Here is a 23,258-nt window from a genome sequence, read left to right as displayed (position 1 = left end):
TAGGGAAAAACCTGGTGGTTACCAGAGGGGAGGTGGGGAGGTGGGGGATGGGTGAATTAGGTGATGGGGATTAAGGAGTGCACTTGCTGTGATGAACACAGGGTGATGTATGGAACTGTGGAATTACCATATTGTACACCTGAAACTAATATAACACTGTATGTTAACTATACTGGAATTAAAACTAAAACATTCAGAAAAGCACAAACTTCCAGTCCTAAGAGAAATAAGTATTAGGGGTGTGATGTACAACATGATGAGCATAGTTAATACTGCGTCATGGTGTATTTGAAAGGTGTTAAGAGAGTAAATCCTAAGGGTTCACATCACAAGGAAAAAATCTTTTACGTCTTTTTCACTTGCGTCACTTTTTTTTTGAAAGATTTTATCTGTTTATTTATTTATTTATTTATTTGATGAGAGAGAGAGAGAGAGAGAGAGAGAGAGGAACAGCAAGAGAAGGAACACAAGCAGGGGGAGTGGGAGAGGGAGAAGCAGGCTTCCTGCGGAGCAGGGAGACCGATGTGGGGCTCGATCCCAGGATCCTGGGATCATGACCTGAGCCCAGCGAAGGCAGGAGCTTAATGACTGAGCCTCCTGGGTGCCCCCATTTACTTTACTTTTTGCATCTGTATGAGATGATGGATGTTAAGTAATTGTGGTAATTATTTATGTAAGTAGGATCATTATGCTGTGGTCCTTAAACATACACAGTGGGAGATGTCAATTATACCTCAACAAAGATGGGGTTAAAAGGGGGGAAAAGAGCCTGTAATCCACAGCCATATAATTATAGGTATATATTTCGGCAGAAAATATTTTGTATGATAAATTTTAAAAGTGAAATGTCTGGGTCAAAGTGTAAGCATGACTTCTGAATGGTTAAACATACTCTAGGAAATTAGACTCTCCTACACTGTTAGTGGAGAAGTATATTGGTGTAAATATGCTTAGGAAATTGTCTCTTATAATTTAAAATATTTATGTGCTTCTTCTGGGAAGCTATAGAGCACAGACACAAATCTTGGAACTGCCCTAAATCCCAAGCCATGCTCCACTGGGTAATTTGGCCTCCACCATTAGCAATACCTTGTGTGGAGAATTCTAATACTTTAAATTTGAAAATCGATCCAAATATTAAAAGGCTAAGATGTAAAATAAAATAAAATAAAATAAAGGGTGTATTAAAAACAAGAAGCAAACATTGGGTATATATGGTATATGTTACATGAAAAGAAAATGTACATTTGTGTCCAGTTTTGTGTGGCAATGCACCTTCCAGCATGATTTGAAATACATGTATCTGTAGTCTAATTGTGCAAATGTAAAACATAAACTATTAGCACATGCCCCTACGCACGCACGCGTGCACGCACACACACAGACACACACACACATGCTCATGCACACACTCTTGCTTTGCTCTGAGACAAGTACGATACTGGCTGTCACAAAGCTGAGCACCCACAGACATGTGTGTAGGCCCAGAACATTCTTCTTACACATACCAGGCACCCAGGAAGCTATATCTGCTAGATTTAAGGAAAGCCTCTCCTTACTTCTGTGACCCGTTTGCAAAAGCCTCTCTTCCTTAGGTCAGAAAAGCAGTAGTTTTAGCATTAATCAGGAGGGGGTAACTCACTCTATTTCTAACTGTACACTAGTGAAAAATACTATTTTTGCAAAGGACAAATTCAACACATGGTAGTTTTACAAGCAGTTTATGAAACAGTTCTGCAGCCCTCCCCCCCACCCCCCGGAATAAATAGATGTGGGTAGAAATGGTTGAGATGTATGGATTCTCAAAAGTGGCTTTGTTGATCCCAAATCTACAACATTCACTTAATGAATACTAATTAGGCCCCAGTATATGCCAGACACTGCCACCTCAAAGTGTCTCCTAATCGGCAAATGCTGTGATCCAAACAGATTTCTTCATCTAGTTCAAGACCGATATCTCCACTTGGTCCAAGGTACCTGGACCCACCCAAACAAGAGTGACTAACACCTGCTCACAAAATGTCATCCCTTGTCTGCTCACAGAAATCTGTCCTTGAGATCTGAAAGTCCACCATTAAAGGAGAACCAGCACACTAGCTAGAGGAACACTTAGGATGTGGAGGCAGACCAAAAGGTGAGGACACAATTTCTGTTCCACCACTGTCTTAGCTGAGGAATCCTGGGAAATGTACCTAAACCCTGTGAGCCTAATAGTCATGATCTGAAAAGGGATTGTGGACACAATCATTTTTGGACTTCTGTGAGGAGGTCAAAAAACTCTAGTGAGTCTGCCCAACACTGAGCAAATGCTGGTTGCTGCTGGGCAAGTGTTGGTTTACTTCTCACCCTGTTCTTTCCCTACCATAGCAGGGATGCCACTTCCATGTACTCAATGGCATAGCAATGATGTAGGCAGAATTCCAAACCGACACAGGAAGTAAGTACCATGTGAACACACATGATGTCATAAAGGATACTCACAACCGTTTCTTCGCGGGAGGATCAGTTAATACTGTGGTAGAGACGGAGAGGGATCCCAGGCAGCCTGGGGAAGAGGCACCAGCTGATTTCCGATGCTCCTGGCTTTGATTTTGTCAGAACGACGGTGAGACGGGGACCGTGCTGAGATGCAACCCTTCAGTAAGTGGACATGCATGCGCACACACGTGTGTGTGTGGTCTCTCTGGCTTTTTAATCACATGCCCACTCTCCTGTGAGGTTCCCAAAACAAGGCTATGCTTGAGATTGCTCCTGTCTGATTCACCTTGATGAGGGAGGCCTCTGGCCTTGTTTAGGCACCCAACTTAGCTGGTCAGTCTGAGGACTGCTGTAGCTGTTCGCTGGCTCACTTTTAACACTTTCCCCTTGACAACGTTATTTCTGAAGTAATGTCAGTTCTCAAAGATGACTCTGACACCCCCATATGCCATATGCTGACCACGAGCCGTTATTTCCTCCTTTCAATGTATGAGTTTTTCCTTCAATATTCATCAAGCTAGATCATCAAACAAACTTCAACAAATTTTAAAAGAATTGAAATCACACAGAGCACATTCTCTGACCATAATGGACCCATGTTAGAAATCAATAATAGAATGAAAAAGGAAGAATCCCTACACACTTGGAAATGGTAGTTGACATATTATCCCAGTTTGTCATTCAGATCCTTGTTATAGAGGAGTTGAGGTTAGGAAGAGTTGTCCCCTCAGCTGAAAGGCATTTCAGGGTGGGCAAAAAGAAAACTCACTCTGGATATTTCAAACTGAATATTGTTGACAACAAGGCTGGAGGGAGGGGGACAGCTTAGGAGGCTGTTACATCAGTCCCACCTGACATTAAAAGTTGAAGTACACCAGCATAGGAAGTACAGCTTGCTGATTGTTAGTGGGATCAGTTTGGTGGCTGATTGAATTTGGGAAGCATGAGAGAGATTGCCACCCTTGTATTGGTGTGGCTTTTAGACAGGCCTGAGAGAAGGTACAATTCAGATGTCTTCCTAGTGTATGGCTGGTTTCCAGTTTAACCCATGGATGCACAGATCTCTGTTTTTGTTTGTTTGTTTGTTTGTTTGTTTTGGTTTGGTTTTTGTTTTTTTTTTTTTTAAATAAATCCTGCTTTATTCTTTAAAAGGTTCAATAAAATTTCCTCCTCTTCCTCTTCCTCCCCCAAGATCCTCCCTGATGGTGCCATCTGTCAAATAAAGCTCTCCTATCTGGACAAGCAGAGGAGTTTCCTTTCTGTGGTTTGGGGGATTGGACCCTTAGGGCAGGTTAACACTTTGCTTGCCCTACCATGGTGTTAGCCTAAGATGGGTACATGGTAAGTGGACCACTGATGTGTCTTCAAACTTGTATTTTTGTTCCCCTTTTGAGAATACGATGATGGTGATAGCTCACCTCAAGGAAGAAAGAACGTTTGGAGTTCTCTCCGAGGTAATTTTGGCAGGAGGAACCCTCGTTATGAACGTGGTGGATATGAGCCTCAGCCTTCACACCTCCAGGAGGATGATGGAAGTGTGCTGATGAGAGATGCCCGGGAGGACCCCCAAATAAGACAGTAAGTGACGGGGCAGACTGGCTTGCATGTAACAGCCCCTGGGACTATGCGACTCTTTCACTCTCCCTGGTCTTCTTTTTCTTCTTTCACTGGAAGACTGAAAGAAGGCCAGAAGTGGAATAATGGTTAAGAGATCCTAATTGTAGTCCTGGTGACAGAGAGGTGAGGGTGTATAGAAGAAGACTTTCTTAGCATTTATGGCCCTACCTCTGTCTTTCCTCTTCCCTTCCACAGCACTCCCTATAGCACCCGGCGTGACAAGAGGAGAGTGAAATGGCAAAATGAAGGCCATATCCGTATTACTATGTGGAGAGATAGAAAAACTCCAAGGAGAGGAATGGGGGAGAACACACAAGACGGAAACCCAGGGAGCTGGTTCAAGATCACCGTGAGTGTCTTGGCAAGGTCTGCATTAGGTAGACTATCCTGGAACCTTATAAAAAAGGAAGAGCACATTAAACAACCTTACGTCAATTATTTGGAGGAGATTTCTCTTCTCCATTGGAGGGTCTAGGAGATCCATATTTGGCACGAAAATAAGAAAGAATGCCAGTGGTCCCTTCTTTCAAAGTCCTATGCAGCTCAATATAGAAGGTCAGATAAGAATGCTGTTGGGTCTGTTAATTCTATGTTGTCTCTCCTAACTCCCATCCCTTCTTCTCACCTTTAGATTCCCTATGGGAGAAAGTATGACAAGACATGGCTAATGAATTCAATCCAGAGCCATTGCAGTGTCCCCTTCACTCCAGTGGATGTAAGAGAGGATGGTGAAGCCAGATGAGTGGGCACAGGGAAGTGTGGGTGGGGGAAGCCAACTGAGCCAGAAGACTCTATCCTCCAAAATTATTGTTGCCCCCCACCTCCTGCAGTTTCACTACGTGAAAAACCAGGCTCGGTTCTTTGTCCAGGGTGTTGGCACTGCCTCTGCACTGAAGGATGTCAGCTACAAGATTTATGATGAGGAGAACCGAAAGGTATGTGTTGAGGGCACTACCTCTCCCTAGTCCTGGGGCAGGAAGACAGGGCAGGGGCTGGTTATCTTCTCTGGAATGAAAGTTCTTGGTGTTTACCCCACCTCTCCTTCCTGCAGATAACTATCTTTGTCAATCCCTCCTCTGTACCCTACTCTGTGAGGTATAAGTTGGAGCCAGAAGAAATGGAGCAGCTAAAGGTAATGCAGACTCAAGGCCCATTGCGTGCCCACACCCAGACCCACCCCTTCTTCCTCGAGCCCCTGATTTCCTTATCCCCACCAGAGCCTCCCAGTGGCTCTCTGCGTCTCTCACTGCAGCTGACCATGAACAAACGCTATGACATCTCCCAGCAAGCTCTTGACCTCCAGAGTCTCCGCTTTGACCCAGGTACACTTGACAGCAATAATTCTTGGGTAGGTGAGGGCACAGGGATCTTTCTGAGAGGGAGACTGAGGGATGGCGATGTGGGGAGGGTTTGGGCTGGTCCTGGACTGCTCTCAGCCTTCTGATTGCCTCCTCTCGGCTTCCTGAAGACTTGGTGGGCCATGATATAGATATAATCCTGAACCGAAGAAACTGCATGACTGCCACCCTGCAGATCATAGAAGAAAATTATCCCGAGGTGAGAGCTTAGGCCCAGTGCTGTTATTAATGGTAGGGGGTGGAACACATGGGGTGGAGGACAGAGTTGTCTCTGAGGCCCTAGATAGTAACTGTCACTCTAACTCTTCTTCACCAACAGCTGTTGTCCTTGAACTTGAGCAACAACAAACTGTATGGGCTGGATGGCCTGTCTGACATCATAGAGATGGTCCCCACAGTCAAGATCCTGAACCTCTCCAAAAATGAAGTGAGAAGAGGGAGCCTGATCAGATTTGGGGTTGACAGTGGGTGGGTAGTGCTCATCAGAGTGGTGGCAGGAGGCAGGAGAAGGTACCTCTGTGGAAAGGTGGGGGCTGGGGGTGCCGGTGCCTGTGTGTGTCCCTTTCCCTGGGATTCCTTTCCTGTTTCTTCCCCGTCCTTCTCAGCTGAACGTGGTGTGGGAGTTAAACAAGATGAAAGGGCTAGAGCTTGAAGAGCTTTGGCTAGAAGGGAACCCCCTGTGTGACACTTTTCCAGACCAGCCCACCTACATAAGGTCAGTGTGAATCCCTGTCACCCTTCCTGGGGACCTTTGGGCCTGGAAGTCTGAACTGTCCCTGAGAATGCAGGTATGCAGGAAGCTGCAGCCCTGGTCCTCGGGAATGACTGTAGGCCCCACCTTCTCCTCTCTCCCTGTCCCTCACCTGTAAGGAGTTTCCTTCCTCTGACCTGCTCACCTGTTCTCCTGGTCTGGGGTCTCTTTCCACCTCTCTGCATTCAGTGTTCTTTAGCATGCCCTCCAAGAGTGTGCTCCAGGAAGCAGGGCCCCTCCTCTTCCCCAGGACCAGGAGTGACCAGCCTTGAGCCAGATGCTGGTGCCCTGGACTGAGATGGGTCCTCTGTCCTGGGGCCTCATGCTGAGACAGGCTTTCCTACTCCCTGCTAAGATGGGACTTCCCTCCCTTGTTCTGAGAGGGGACCTGCTCTCAGAAGCACTTTCCTCCTCCCTTCCCTCCACACATCACATCATCACAATTGGTTCTTTAGAAAAGCCCTGGGTAGCCCAGCATAGGCACATTTCCTCAGGCCAGGAACCAAAAGTGACAGGCACCGGTGCACAAGGGCCATTAGGAGGGAAGGTGGTGATCAAAAGAGGGGGCCACAGACCCCCAGCTCCATGCTGATCTGGGGCTTGACCCTCTACTCCCTCCAGGAAAGGTCTCCTGCCCCCGTGGCTGCCTCATTTCCCATGCCTGGCTCAGGCTAAGCTCACACAGGTGACAAAGTTTCAGCCAGCATGCAATGGGCCCCCAGCCCCACCAATACCTGCAGGTTTTCCATTCCTACCTTGGGTGCCAGGGCCAGCCAAGGCAGATGCAGGAAAGGACTGCAGCCAGGGAGCCATTGCACCCTTCTTCTCTCTTCCTCCTGATCCCCACCACTGTGGTAGGGCCTCTTTCCCTTCCCTTTGTTTTGCATTCTCTTCCTCCTTTGTCTCTGGTTCCCCTATGTCTCTCCCACCTCTCCCTTTCTACCTTTACTCCCTCTTCTGTCTTCATCCCCCTCCTTCTCCCTCCATGCCTCATGGGCCTTGCCTCACTCAACCTCCCTGCCCCAACATTCTGGGCCATCCCTGGGGTGGGAGGGTATCATGGTCCTGCAGAATGCTGCACCCCTCGTGATACAGCAGAGCGCTGGGCTCCCACTCCATTCCCTCTTCTCTCTAGAGTCTTCAGTGGGGATTTGGAGGAAGAAAGGGAAGCAGGGAGGGGAAGGCAGCCCTGGAGCCTGGGCTCCACATGTTGTTTCTTGTGGCACTGAAGAAGGGAGTCAGAGCAGTCTAGGTGGAAGCTACCCAGTGGAAAGGAGGGGTGGGGGAAGGGAGGGAAAGGGTAGGAGGGAGGCTTGGCAGCCCTGACCTATCAGTCACTTCTTCCTATTTTGGATTTTGGACAGTGCCATCAAGGACTGTTTTCCTAAGTTGTTACGCCTGGTAAGTGACTACACTCATCATTGTCTCTTACTAACATTGATCACCACCACACCTGCTCTCAAGCTCTTTGGGTCTTCTCTAGATTACATGTTTGTGTCAGACCCTTTTCTATTTTAGGGTACCAGGACTCCTGAAAATGACATGAATATGCTCTCTGGAAAAATGTGTGCGTGCGCGCGCGCGCACGCACACACACACACACCCACCCCCCAGAAAAATAGTTGCATATAATAGTAAATACTTTCCAGACGTCATGTTGAAGACACACACTCTAATCTTGTCCATGTAATTTCCAGTGCGCTTTCATACCTAACCTCTGACCCTCACCCTCTCTTGGGCTCACCTTTTCCCCTGATCATCCAGGGCCACCTCCCTGGTCTCCCCTGCTGACTTCTTCTTCCCTTCTCCAGGATGGCCAGGAGTTATCACCACCAGTTATCACTGATACTGACACACCCTGCTTGTTAAAGCCCTGCAAGGTGAGGGAAAATTGATCAAACAACATTTGGGCTATTACAAGGGAGGTTTTATCAGCCACATAGTCTCAAATGTATTTTGATTCCAGGAAAGCTACAAAGGATCTGATGCCCTGAAGAGTCTAGTCCTGCAGTTCCTGCAGCAGTAAGTACTCCTGGGAATCTGGAGAAGGAGATGGCTAGGACGGGTGAGGCCACCCAAGCTCAGAACTGCTGACTGGGTCTGGAAATCTCATTTGGGGTCCAGACCACAGAAATAGACTGTCCTCATTACTCTCCCACAGGTACTATTTCATCTACGATTCTGGAGACCGTCAGGGTCTTCTCCATGCCTACCATGATGAGGCCTGCTTCTCCCTGGCCATTCCCTTCAGCCCTGAGGACTCAGCCCCGTGAGTAGCAAAGCTCAGACTGTTCCTGGGCCCTGTGGCTCCCCAGCAGACACAGGGCAGCTCCTGGAATCAGCCACACTGGCCAGACCACCACCTTCTGTTCTTCTTTCTCTGCTAGAAGCAGCTTGTGCGAGTACTTCAAGGAAAGCAGGAATATGAAGAAGCCCAAGGACCCCTGTGCGTGTGTGATGGGGAAGACTGGGCATGGAAAGGGGATGTGCAGGGTAATTATAGGTCCCAGGGTGTGGCGACCCCCAATCTTTGCCTACTTCTCCTCCCCCACTTAGCCCTGTGTGTTCAGCCACTGAAACATACAAAATGTGACATCGTGGGCTCCCTCTGTGTGCTGCCCAAAACACAGCACGATCTCAGCTCCTTCTTGGTGGACATGTGGTTCCAGACGGTGAGCACCTTCGTCCTCCCAAGGGCAGCCCCAGAAAGCCATGGGTGGGTAGGAAGTATAGGTGACTTAGCACCTGGGCTCTTCCCTTTCAGGAGAAGATGCTCTGCTTCTCTGTTAACGGGGTGTTCAAGGAGGGTGAGTGTGCACAGAGCCCCTCCCCAAATGCCCCACTGCTCCCTCCCCGCTGGCTGGGCTCCCTCTCAGAACTGTCCCAGCTTCCCTGATCCCTTTCCTTCTCTTCCTACTCCTGCTGTGTTCTCCTGCCTCCACTCTGTCCCCAAACCATCCTGGTCCGAACTGGCTCTATGCCGGTCTGCCCCACACAGCTTGAGCATTAGGAACACAGTCTGTGGAGTTTCATGGCTGTCATTCCAGATCCTTATTCTGAGAGCTACTTGGGGTGGCTACCTAACCTCTAAGTTTCCTCATTTGCAAAATGGGGCTAACAATAACCACCTCTCAGATAAATCAAATGAACTTGTGGAGTGGTTGTCACAGCACCTGCCACCTGGTAGAGGCCCTGTCACTGGGAGTAGACTGTCCCTACTGTTGCCATCCCCATGCCAGACACCCTGACTCCCAGTGAACAATTGTCCCCTTCAGCATGAGTACCAAAGCAGACCCTGACTGAGGAACACCGTGTGGGCATGTGACGTATGTGTGACTCTAAGAGGGTATTGTTGTTTGTTGTTGAAGTGGAGGGAAAGTCTCAGGGTTCTGTTCGCGCTTTCACCCGGACTTTCATCGCCATCCCTGCTGGCAATTCCAGGTGAGCGCTACGTTGTAGGTGGGAATGTTCATCCCAGCCTGGGCTCAGGGGTGTGGGAGCGTGGTGGTGAAGACATCTTAGCTTTCTCAGTATTGTGGAAAGCCAACAGGTAGATACAAGGAGCAGTCTGATCTGGTGGTTAAGAGTATGGGCTCTGGAGTTAGAGCACTGGGTTCTCTTCTTGACCCAAGCACTCACTGGATGTGTGCGAGATCTTGGTTAAGTCACGTGACCTCTCTGTGATGCATTGTCCTCCTTGGAAAATGGGGATTAGACTGCCCATTCCCTTGGGCTATTGTAAGGGATAAATGTGGGTATAAAATCAACCCTGGGTTGCAGGTTAAGTACACATCTAGTGAGTTTGGTAGATAGTCCCTGCAAAGGTGGGCTCTGTGGAGGGGTGGAAGCACTAGCCAAGGACTCTGGGGTGGGGGGAAGGCACAGAAGGGGTATGGAAGGAATCTGGTTGGTGAGGGGCAGTGGGAGCAGGATCATTGTTGGGGATGTGGAGTTGTACATTCGTCCACTTGTCTGAGGGCCCATTTTCCCTTCAGTCTGTGCATCGTGAATGATGAGCTGTTTGTGAGAGATGCCACCCCCAGTGAGACTCAGAATGCGTTCTCCAACCAAGAGCCTACACTGACCTCCAGCTCCATGCCCACCCTCTCCCAGGAGCAGCAGGAAATGGTGTATGCTTTCTCCACTCAGTCTGGGATGAAACTCGAGTGGTCTCAGAAGTGAGTGGTGGGTGTGCATGGGAAGAAGGATGAGTTGGGGCAATGACTTGGGTGGGGGACCCTGAATCAAAGACACTGCAGGAAATTTGGAAAAGTAACATTTTGGAATAGTTTGCTTCCAAAAAAGAAAAAGAAAGAAAGAAGAAAGAAAGTGGGCCCATGGAGAAGGTATCATACTATTATATATGTGAAGGATTTAAAAAATAGTATAATGCTCAATGACATTGTCTTATATATAGAAAATCTGAAAGAGTCCACCAAAAAGCTAATAGAGCTAATAAACTCAGCGAGGTTAGGGATAAAAGGCCACTATACAAAACTCATTTGCATTTCTATGTGCTTGCAATGAGCAGTCCAAAAATGAAGTTAAGAAAACAAGTCCATTTACAATAGCATCAAAGTAGTAAAATATTTGGAAACAAATGTAACAAAAGAAGCACAAATCTTATACTCTGAAATCCATAAAATGTTGTTGAAAAAAATTAAATAAATAGAAAGACACCCCATTTCCATGGGTTGGAATATTGCTAAATGGCTTAATATTGTTAAGATGGCAGTAATACCTAGAGCAATCTACAGATTCAATGCAATCCCTGTCAAAATCCTTCTCTGCAAAGATTGACAGGGTTATCCTAAACTTCATACATAAGTGCATCTTGAGAGAAAAGAACAAAGTTAGAGGACCCACACTTCCTAATTTCAAAACTTGCTAAAAAGGTACAGTAATCAGGACTATGTGGTGCTGGCATATGGACAGTGCATGAATAAAGGAGTAGAATTGAGAGTCCACAAATAAACCCTCACGTTTACAGTCAACTGATAGTCGGTGAGAGTGCTGAAAAAAATCTGTTTAAAAAAAAAAAATAGTCTTTTCAGCAAATGCTGCTGGGGCCACTGGATATCCACATGCCAGACAATGAATTTTGACCCCAGATTCACATCATGTACACATGTAGACTATAAATGGGTCAAAGATCTAAAGTTTAAGAGCTAAAACTATTAAAAATCTAAGAAGAAAACATAGGTGTCAGTCTTCATTAATTAGGCAAGTGTTTCTTTTCTTTTTTTTTTTTTTTTAAAGATTATTTATTTATTTATGTGACAGAGAGAGAGATCACAAGCAGGCAGAGAGGCAGGCAGGCAGAGAGAGAGGAGGAAGCAGGCTCCCTGCTGAGCAGAGAGCCCGATGTGGGCCTCGATCCCAGGACCCTGAGATCATGACCCGAGCAGAAGGCAGCGGCTTAACCCACTGATCCACCCAGGCGCCCGGCAAGTGTTTCTTATATATGACACCAAGAGCAAAAGCAACCAAAAAGACAAAAACAAAAACAAAAAAACAAAAAACAAAAATCAAAACAGATAAATTGGGCTTTACCAAAATTAAAAGCTGTTGTGCACCAATGGACACTATCAAAAGAGTAAAAATCCTGCCAAAGGAATGGGAGAAAATATTTGCAAATCACATATCTGACAAGAATATGTGAAAAACCCTTGCAGCTCAACAGCAAAAGGATAAAAAACCCAATTTTAAAAAGTGGGAAAGGGGTCTGAATAGATAGTTCTCCAAAGAAGATATACGACAGGCCAACGAGCACATGAAAAACTTCTCAGCACCATTAGTCATTAAGGAAGTGCAGATTAAAACCACAGTGAATCACTACTTCACACCCACTGGGATGGCTTTTAATCAATAAAATGAATGACAACAAGTGCTGGTGCAGATGTGGAGCAATTGGAGTTCTTATGTATTATTGATGAGGATATAAAATGGAGCAGTGGTTGGGAAAAACATTTTGGCAGTTCCCAAAAATGTTAAATATGGAGTTACCCTATGAACCAGTAATTCCATGCCCAAGTATCTAATGAAAACATCTGTTCACTCTAAAACTTGTACAGGAAGGTTCATAGCAGCATTATTCATAATAGCCAAAAAAAGTGGAAACAACCCAAATGTCCTTTAGCTGATGAATGGATAAACAAATCTGGTATGTTCACATGGTAGAATATTATTCAGTCATAAAAAAGAATACAGTTCTGTTATATGCCCTGCCATGGATGAACCTTGGAAACATGCTAAGTGAAAGAAGCCAACCTCAAAAGGTCACATATCACATGATTCCATTTATATGAAGGGGCCAGCACAGGCAAATCCCCAGGGACCAAAAGCAGATTAGTGGTTTCCATGGTCTGGGGAAAGGGGAGGAATAGTCATCTCTAATGTTTAAGGAGGAGGTTTTTTGTTTTTTTGTTTTTTGTTTGTTTGTTTGTTTGTTTGTTTTAGGCGATAGAACTATTTGGGAATTAGATCATGGTGATGGTTGTGCAGTCTTGTGGCTATACTAAGGAAACACTGAATTGTACGCTTTAAAATGGTATGTGCGTGCAAAAATAATAAAATGGTATGCACACAATCTCAATAAAAATGACTGGAAACTTGAACTTTTAAATTTCCCATTTATTTTCTTGAACATCTTTTTATTTATTTATTTATTTATTTATTTTCAGCATAACAGTATCATTATTTTTTCACCACACCCAGTGCTCCATGCAATCCGTGCCCTCTATAATACCCACCACCTGGTACCCCGACCTCCCACCCCCCCTGCCACTTCAAACCCCTCAGATTGTTTTTCAGAGTCCATAGTCTCTCATGATTCACCTCCCCTTCCAATTTACCCCAACCCCCTTCTCTCTAACTCCGCATGTCCTCCATGCTTTTTTTTATGCTCCACAAATAAGTGAAACCATATGATAATTGACTCGCTCTGCTTGACTTATTTCACTCAGCATAATCTCTTCCAGTCCTGTCCATGTTGCTACAAAAGTTGGGTATTGAACATCTTTTTTTTTTTTTTTATCAATATATAATAAGTTCCCTTTTTCTTTCGGAAAGGTCTATTTTTCTGTTTTGAATTCTAATGGGCATGAATGCCAGTGATAGACATTTTCACTAGGTCTTTCCTCATCATTGCACATAGTGATCATTCCGGTACATGCATCCCAGCAAAGAACTGGCACTGATTTAGCATCCCACGGTCAGCCTGTCTGTATTGTGGTACTAATGGAGATCACCTGTTCTTCCTCTCCAGGTGCCTTCAGGACAACGAGTGGAACTATACCAGAGCTGGTCAGGTCTTCACTATGCTCAAGGTGAGGTCTGGGAATCATTAAGCGGGCTACCGATGGGCATTTCTAGGCCTTCAGTAAGGCCAAGAAAATGGAGGCTGGGTGGCCTGGGAATGAAACTCCGGATCTGGCTCTTCTGATGTCCCAACTCTTTCCCTCCAGAATGAGGGCAAGATCCCAGAGGAGGCTTTCAAGCAAACCACCTAAAAGAAGCCTTAGATGTCCACGTCATCACTGTTTCTCTTTTCTGCAGCCTAAGGCTATACCCATGACTGGGGATGGAAGCCTGGCTGACCAAGAAATCAAAATTACCTTGCAGGCCAGGTAACATAAGCACCTGAAGGATCAGTTCTTCCACGTACTTTCCCCACTCAGGATCACTGTTTATTTTCATAATAAAGAGTTATGTTGCACGTTGTATGCTGTGTGTCCTGGATCGCTCTTCTCCTGCCCCAACCGTGAACCAGCGAGTCCAGGACTGAAAGGCCCTGTCCTCTTCCCGACATTGTTCACCCTGGCACAGCAGGTACACAGGCTTGACTCCACAGGTAATATGTCAGTAAATTCTGCTGAGAAGGTACACACACTAAGTCCAGGGATTGGCCTTTGGAAACAGTGTGACTCAGATGCTCTACCTGGAGGCCTGCAGAAGCAGGCATGTGGCCTGGAACAATAGGGGCTTTGCAAGGGCTGCCTACCAGCTAGTGAGTTCAGTGGAAGGAAGGAAGATGAGGACTCACATGTATTTACTTCTTATTCCTAATCACTTGGATGCATTCAAAGGCATACCATCAATAACTTTATAACTTGCACACAGGTGAATAGGAAATGGGCCTTTTCACACCTCTCACCACGCTTGCATTTGTCTTCTCATCTATCCACTGTACTGCCCCCTTCCCCTCTCTGAAGGTGCACTGTGGGAGGGGTCTCACTTTAGCTCCTGAGAGTGAGGGAGAGTCAACCTGCTTGCCCAGTGCATTTTTTAGAGCGGTGACAAAGGTGCTCCGTGTCCGTGTGCTTGAGGGGGATCAGACATTTAGTTTCACTTCCAGGCAAAGCGCAATAGCATGTTACCTCACTTTATGGTTGATTCTGTGAGACATTTCTCAGTGATCAGCAATTGAAAGTTCAGAATCACAGGCAGAAGTTGCAAGGGACCCTTGTGCAATTTGTTCTCCACATTTCTATAACGTTTGGACTCTAGACCATAGCAAGAATAATTTTTGAAATTAAAATAATAGCAGTACCAAATTTCACATTACCATCCTATAAATTATGGTACAGGTGAGGTACCACCAGTGTACAAGTTATGCATCTTTGGCAGGTCTCACATAAGTCATATGCTACCACTTGCCACTTTTCAGTTCTTTCTGTACATTTACATGAAGAATTCATATAGGAGTGTGTGAATTTCTTAGATATATGAACCAAGGGAATAATTGCCATTACATAACGAGTAATCCCATTCTATTCTATATAGTACTTCAGTGTTCAAAGACAATTCTCATTCTGCTCACCCAGAGAACCGAGCCTGCATTGTGAGGAATAGAGGCAGTTTCACATGTTAGTGAGCATTTGTGGTGTATGGCTCTAATTGACTCTCTGAGTTGTCTGAGTTCCCTCATGGCAAGGGACCATGGAACCCATGGCATGGCCCCTTTACTGCTTCTCTCTACATCATTGTGCCCCTTTACTTCTTTTCTCTACCTCATTTACTGCTTCATCTCTACATCTCCACATCCTTGGCCTCCTTCCCTAGCTAGCTCAGATGCCATGATCTTCCATGAACTCTTTCCTCTGCCAATTCTCCCAGTTCCCTTGGCCACCTAGTACAAATGCATCAAGTTTATGGACAGCTTCAGTGAGATGCCCTTATCCCTAAGATCCTTGCCTGGAAACTCCACCCCTAGCTCTAGTGTATAACTGCTGCTTATCTCTCTAAATATGGATTTTATTTACCTGCTCATAAGACTTGAATGGTACCATTTCTTTAAAGATCACATAATTTTTCTTCAAGCACTACTATTTATGACTCTGCCACCCTTAACTTTTGCTGGAGACAGTCAGTCATTGGATGTGAACACATCACCTCTTCAGTGACCATAACCCTGGGCAGAAGCCTTGGCCCTAGATCATACAAGATTGGGCACTGTCTCACACCCTTACTGAAATAAAATAAAGAAGGGGGAAATGGTGTCTGGCTGTTCTTAGCACCCTAACCTGCATCAAAGAAAGGTAGTAAAATAATGATAGGATGGTATGATTTCTGGGGGTTAGGGAGGGTGAATGTCTGTGGCAGGGTCTGAAATTTTGCAGTTGTAACAGGATCCCAGTTGTGATGGTTACTTTTATTTGTCAACTTAGGTAGACTGTGGTACCCAGATACTTGGTTAAACATTATTCTGGATATTTCTATGAGGATTGCTTGGGATTAGATTATTATTTAAATCAGTAGACATGGAGCAAAGCAGATTACTCTTCATTATGTGGGTGGTTGCATCTAATCACTTGAAGGCCTGAATAGAAAAAAGACTGAAGGAAAAGGGAATTCTGCCAGTAAACTACATTCAAAACTGAACTGTAGCTCTTCCTTAGGTCTCCAGCCTGCCAGCTTAATCCTAAAGATTTGGGGCTTGTCAGGTTCCACAATAGCATAGCAGGAGCCAACTCCTTAATTCAGGGGGAAAAAAGCATGAACAACTATACAGCAACAAACAGGACAACTGAGAAGAAAAGAAAAAAGTCTTTGAAACACACAACCTACTAAGATGGAATCAGGAAAAAATAAAAAAATCTGAACATAAGAAGATTGGATGACCATTAAAAAAAATCAAATGAAGAAAAGTTCAGGACCAGAGGCATCGCTGGTGAATCTTATCAAACATCTATAGAAAAATTCATGTCAATCCTTCTCAAACTCTTTCAAAAAAATTGAAGAGGAAAGAACACTGCCAAATTCATTTTTTTATCTTTTTTTAAATTTTTCTTTTTTTTCTTTTTCTTTTTTTTAATTTATTTTTTTAAATTTTTTTTAATAAACATGTATTTTTATCCCCAGGGATACAGGTCTGTGAATCGCCAGGTTTATACACTCCACAGCACTCACCAAAGCACATACCCTCTCCAATGTCCATAACCCCACCCCCCCTTCTCCTAACCCCCCTCCCCCCAGCAACCCTCAGTGACTCTTAATCTTGCCAAATTCATTTTATGAGGCCAGCATTACCTTTATATCAAAACTAGAAAAGGACACTACTAGAAAACTACAGGCCAATATTCTTGACCAGTATAGATATAAAAAATATCAGTAAAATACTTGCAAACTAATTCCAGCAGCATACTGAAGAATAATTCACCATGATCAAGTGGTATTTATCCCTGAGAGGCAAGGATGGTTCAACATATGTAAATCAGTAAGTGTGATAAATCATATTAATAGAATGAAAGAAAAATTGCATGATCATTCAATAGGTACAAAAAAAAACCCTTGGACAAATTCCAACAACTGTTCATAATAAAAACTCATAACAAATTAGTTATAGAAGGAACATACCTTAACATAACAAAGGCCATATATGACAAGCCACCACTAACATCATTCCAATGGTGAAAGGTTAAAAGCTTTTTCTCAAAGATCAGAAATAAGACAAAGTTGCCCACTTGGACATCTTCTACTCAACATAGTACCAGAAGTCCTTGCCAAAGAAATTAGGTATTAAAAAAAAAAATAAAAGCCTCAGAATTGGAAAGGAAAAAGTGAAGTTATCTCTATTTGAAGATGGCATGATTTTATACAGAGATAATCCTTAAAACTTTACTTAAAATTATTAACTCTAATCAATGAATTAGTAATGGCAGGATATAAAATTAACATACAAAAACCAGTAGCGTCTCTATATGCCAACAGTGAATTATCAGGAAAAGACATGAAGAAAACAATCCCTTTTACAACAAAAGCAAAGATGAACTATTGAAACTTCATCAAGATAAAAATCTTCCTTGCAGTGAGGGAAACAATCAACAGAGCTAAAAGTCAGCCTATGGAATGTGAGAAGATATTTGCAAATTACATATCTGATAAAGAGTTACTATCCAGAGTCTATAAACTTATCAAACTCAATACCCCAAAAAATAAATAACCCAGTTAAGAAATGGACAGAAGACATGAATAGACATTTTTTCCAAAGAAGACATCCAGATGTCCGTCAGACACATGAAAGGATGCTCCACATCACTCATCATAAGCGAAATACAAATCAAAACAATGGTGAGATACCACCTCACACCTGTCAGAATGGCTAAAATTAACAACACAGGAAACAACAGATTTTGACAAGGATGTGCAGAAATTGGAACCTTCTTATACTGTTGGTGGGAAGGCAAACTTGAGTAGCCACTGTGAAAAACAGTATGGAGATTCCTCAAAAAGTTAAAAATAGAACTACCTTACAACCCAGCAATTACAGTACTAGGTTCAAAGGGGCACATGCATCCTGATGTTTATACCAGAATTATTAACAATAGTCAAATCATGAAAACAGCCCAAATGTCCATTGAGTGATGAATGGATAAAGAAGAGCTGGTATAGGGGCACCAGGGTGGCTCAGTCAGTTGAGCATCCAACTCTTGGTTTTGGCTCAGGTCATGATCTCATGGCTCTTGAGATCAAGGCCCACATGGGGCTCCATGCTCAGCAAGGAGTCTGCTTAAAGCTTCTCTCCTGACCCTCCTCCTACTCTCTCAAATAAATACATTAAAAAAAAATAAGAAGAGGTGATATTATTATCCAGCCATCAAAAAGAATGAAATATTGCCATTTGCAACAATGTGGATGGAGCTACGGTGTATTTTTCTAAGTGAAAGAGTCAATCAGAGAAAGACAAATGCCATAGCATTTCACTCATATGTGGAATTTAATAAACAAAACAGATGAACATGGAGGAAGAGGGCGAAAAATGGAGAGGGATGCAAACCATAATAGACTCTTAACTATAGAGAACAAACTGTGGGATGAGAGAGGGTAGATGGGCAAGGGTCAGACTAAATGGGTGATGGATATTAAGGAGCTCACTCGTGTTGAGCACTTGGTGTTACATGTAAGTGATGAATCACTAAATTCTACTCCTGAAACCAATATTACACTTTATGTTCACTCATTAGAATTTAAATAAAAATCTGAAACAAATGAAAAAGAAGCAATCTCACATACACTAGCACCAGAAACAATAAAATACTTAGGAATAAATTTAACCAAGGAGGTGAATGGTCACTACACTGAAAACTACAAAACATTGATTTAGGAAATTGAAGAACACAAAAAGTTGGAAAGTATCCTGTTTCATAGATGGAAAAAATTAATATTGTTAAAATGTCCATACTACCCAAGCTATCTATAGATTCAATGCAAACCCTATCAAGAATCGAAGGGCTTTTTTTTTTTTTTTTTTACAGAAATGGAAAAAAAATCCTCAAATTTATATAGAACCATAAAAGACACTGAATAACCAAAGCAATCCTGAGAAGGAAGAGCAAACTGGGAGGCATCACATTTCTAGATTTCAAGCTATATCACAAAGCTAAAGTAATCAAAACTACGTGGCATTGGCGTAAAAACAGATACAAAGATCAATAGAAAGGAGAGGGGTGCCTGGGTGGCTCAGTGGGTTAAAGCCTCTGCCTTTGGTTCAGGTCATGATCTCAGGGTCCTGGAATCAAGCCCCGCATCTAGCTCTCTGCTGGGAAGGGAGCCTGCTCCCCACCCCTTCCCCCCTTCCCCACCCCCCACCGCCTGCCCCTCTGCCTCCTTGTGATCTCTGTCAAATAAATTAAAAAAAAAAAAAGAAAAGAATTGAGATCCCAGAAATAAAGACAAGTATATACTGTCAACTAATACTTGACAAGCAAGCCAAGAACACTCAATAGAGAATAGACTATTGCTTCAATAAATGGTGTTGGGAAAATTGGATATTCACATGTAAAAGAATAAAACTAGACTTCTATGTTACACAATTTGTAATAACTTAAACCATAAAACTCCTAGGAAAAAAAGAAGAAAGCTCCTTGACATGAATCTCGGCCATGATCTCTTGGGGATGACACCTTAAGTGTAAGCAACAACAACAACAACAACAACAAAAAAGCAAGTAGAATCACATCAAACTAAAAATCTTCTGCACATGGGAAAAAAACAAAATCAACAACAAAATAAAAAGTCAATCTATGTAATGGAAGAAAATTTTGCAAATCATATGTCATATACCCCATATACCCTATAAGGGATTACTATCCCAAATGTATAAAGAACTCATACAATCCAGTAAGTGCAAGCAATCCAATTAAAAACTGAACAAAAGCCTGAATGGACATTTCTCCAAAGAAGATATAGAAATGGCTGACAGATGCATGAAAAGGTACTCAACATCACTCTTAATCTCACAAAACAAACTGAGGGTTGCTGGGGAATGGGAGGTAGGGATAGGGTTTGGGTTATGGATATTTGGGTTATGGATATTGGGGAGGGTATGGACTATAGTGAGTGCTGTGAAATGTGTAAGCCTAATGATTTATAGACCTGTACCCCTGGGGCAAATAATACATTATATGTTAATAAAAATAATTTTAAAGAAGGTACTCAATATCAATAATCTTTAGGGAAATGCAAAATAAACCACAGTGAAATATCATCTCATACCTGTTAGAATGGCTATCATAAAAAAGACAAGAGATATGGGTTCCTGGGTGACTCAGTTGGTTAAGCGTCTGCCTTCAGCTCAGCTCATGATCCCAGGGTCCTGGGATCCAGCCCTGTGCTGGGTTCCCTGCTCAGCAGGGAGTCTGCTTCTCCCTCTCCCTCTTCCCTTCCCCCAGCTCCTGCTCCCTCTCTCTCAAGTAAATAAATAAAATCTTTTTTTTAAAAAAAGACAAGAGATACTTAATGCTGGCAAATATGGAGAAAAGGGAACACTGCACACTGTTGTTGATGTGTGTGTATTTCGTCATAGAAAAGAAATCCTGTCGTCTGTGACAACAGGGATGCACCTTAAAGGGATTATGTTAAGTGAAATAAGTCAGACAGAGAAAGACAAATACTCTATGACCTCACTTATATGTGGAATCCAAAAACAAAAGAAAAGAAACTCATTTTAAAAATGAGAGATCAGGTTTGTGGTTAACAAAAGCAGGGGATGAGGGGGCCCGGGAACTGGATGAAAGTGATCAAAAGGCACAAATTTCCAGTTATAACATTAAAAAGTAGTGGGGATGTAATGTACAATATGATGGCTATAGTTAACACTGCTGTATGGTGTATTTGAATGTTACTAAGAGAGCAAATCCTAAAAGTTCTCAGTACAAGAAAAAAAATTGGTTTTTGTTTTTTTTTTATTAAATACCAAAAACTAATGATGTACTATATGTTGGCTAATTGAACTTAAATTTTAAAAAAACTAAAAAAAGGGGGGGGGGTGCCTGGGTGGCTCAGTCGTTGTGTCTGCTTTCAGTTCAGTCATGATCCCAGGGTCCTGGGATCAAGCCCCACATCAGACTCCCTGCTCAGCGGGAAGCCTGCTTTTCCCTCTCCCAATCCCCCTGCTTGTGTTCCCTCTCTCACTGTGTCTCTCTCTGTCAAATAAATAAAATCTTTAAAGAAATTAAAAATTTAAAAATTAGAAAAATAAAATATCTATGAGAGGATAGATGTTAAATAAACCCACTGTCATCATTTTATGATACACATAAGTCATTATGCTGTATAACTTAGACTTATACAAGGCTGTACATCAATAATGTCTCAGTGAAACTGTAAGAAAAGAAAATACATACACACACACACACACACACACACACACACACACATACACACACACATACATAAGCTATTGCCTCTGTTTCTCTGGAAAACCCTAACTAATACACCAGGTAATGCTAAAACTGCTATTGCATGGCTCACACTTTGAGTAGCAAGGAACTAGAGAATATCTGGCAAGTGGGCACATGGCTTCATCTATAGTAATGCTCATTTCAGCATTGTTTATGAGAGCAAAAGTGTAGGAGAAAAACAAAATGTCCCTCAAAAGTGGTCCCCAAAACACACTGTGATTCATTCTTACAGTGTAATATTGTAAAGCAATAAAACTGAGTGTCTTTGAACTATAGGAATCAGGCCCTATATACATCTGAAAAACGCAATGTTATATCAAGTTATCAAATGGAAGATAAAGGCACCTACAGCATGAATATATATGTGTGTTTACATATGTGTATGTGTATACAACATTTTTTTAAGAATACTTTCTTTCACAGTTCAAGTATGAAGCAATTTATGGAGTGTACAGACAACTTATTCTAGTTATTAGTTACATCTCAGGAGGCAAAACCCATTCCCTGAACCACTGTTCCTATGTTATATTTCTTCTGAGTTATGGCTGCAGCCCGCACGGGGGACCCACTCACCCAAGATCTTGGGGTTTGGCATGGGTACAGGCCTTCTGAAATTACTCTTCTATCCAGGAGACCTTTTACTGGCTTGTTCCCATATATGCTCTCTTTTTCTGAGACTCAGCTAAAAATTTCTCCACCAGTAACAAACTAGAAGGGAAAAGAAGGAAACAGGAAATCACCTGGAATAAAAATAATTTATTTTCTTACCTTTCTCAAAATTCCTTGCTTAATTCATCCCACAACACAGGAATGACACCAAAGCTCATGCACCAGGTAAGTGTCTGTACGTTTCTCTCTCTTTGTTACATTTCTGGATTCTCTCTATGAGAGATATGCTTCTTTTTTTTTTTCTTTTAATTTTTTATTTTTTATAAACATATATTTTTATCCCCAGGGGTACAGGTCTGTGAATCACCAGGTTTACACACTTCACAGCACTCACCAAAGCACATACCCTCCTCAATGTCCATAATCCCACCCCCTTCTCCCAAACCCCCTCCCCCCAGCAAACCTCAGTTTGTTTTGTGAGATCAAGAGTCACTTATGGTTTGTCTCCCTCCCAATCCCATCTTGTTTCATTGATTCTTCTCCTACCCACTTAAGCCCCCATGTTGCATCACCACTTCCTCATATCAGGGAGATCATATGATAGTTGTCTTTCTCTGCTTGACTTATTTCGCTAAGCATGATATGCTCTAGTTCCATCCATGTTGTCGCAAATGGCAAGATTTCATTTCTTTTGATGGCTGCATAGTATTCCATTGTGTATATATACCACATCTTCTGGATCCATTCATCTGTTGATGGACATCTAGGTTCTTTCCATAGTTTGGCTATTGTGGACATTGTTGCTATCAACATTCGGGTGCACGTGCCCCCTTGGATCACTACGTTTGTATCTTTAGGGTAAATACCCAATAGTGCAATTGCTGGGTCATAGGGCAGTTCTATTTTCAACATTTTGAGGAATCTCCATGCTGTTTTCCAGAGTGGCTGCACCAGCTTGCATTCCCACCAACAGTGTAGGAGTGTTCCCCTTTCTCCGCATCCTCGCCAGCATCTGTCATTTCCTGAATTGTTGATTTTAGCCATTCTGACTGGTGTGAGGTGATATCGCATTGTGGTTTTGATTTGTATTTCCCTGATGCCGAGTGATATGGAGCACTTTTTCATGTGTCTGTTGGCCATCTGGATGTCTTCTTTGCAGAAATGTCTGTTCATGTCCTCTGCCCATTTCTTGATTGGATTATTTGTTCTTTGGGTGTTGAGTTTGCTAAGTTCTTTATAGATTCTGGACACTAGTCCTTTATC

General features: G+C 43.1%; 1 protein-coding gene across 1 annotated transcript; it reads left to right on the top strand.

The window, feature by feature from the left end:
• Window positions 1–2,512: 2,512 nt before the first annotated feature.
• LOC131821334 (nuclear RNA export factor 2-like) lies at window positions 2,513–13,915 on the top strand. Its single transcript, XM_059157362.1, has 21 exons — window positions 2,513–2,640; window positions 3,873–4,056; window positions 4,291–4,444; window positions 4,727–4,810; window positions 4,926–5,030; window positions 5,147–5,227; window positions 5,348–5,417; window positions 5,564–5,652; window positions 5,773–5,880; window positions 6,059–6,168; window positions 7,569–7,605; window positions 8,016–8,084; window positions 8,171–8,226; window positions 8,366–8,473; window positions 8,592–8,650; window positions 8,761–8,876; window positions 8,969–9,011; window positions 9,573–9,645; window positions 10,200–10,382; window positions 13,472–13,532; window positions 13,671–13,915. Exons 1-21 carry the CDS (start codon window positions 2,628–2,630, stop codon window positions 13,713–13,715), a joined length of 1,848 nt encoding a protein of 615 aa, XP_059013345.1. The 5' UTR covers window positions 2,513–2,627; the 3' UTR covers window positions 13,716–13,915.
• The last annotated feature ends 9,343 nt before the right edge of the window (window positions 13,916–23,258 follow it).

Source organism: Mustela lutreola, chromosome X (assembly GCF_030435805.1).
Source record: "Mustela lutreola isolate mMusLut2 chromosome X, mMusLut2.pri, whole genome shotgun sequence".
NCBI lineage: Eukaryota > Metazoa > Chordata > Mammalia > Carnivora > Mustelidae > Mustela > Mustela lutreola.
The sequence above is the reverse complement of the archived record's forward strand: the minus strand, read 5'-3'. Positions and strand labels throughout refer to the sequence as shown.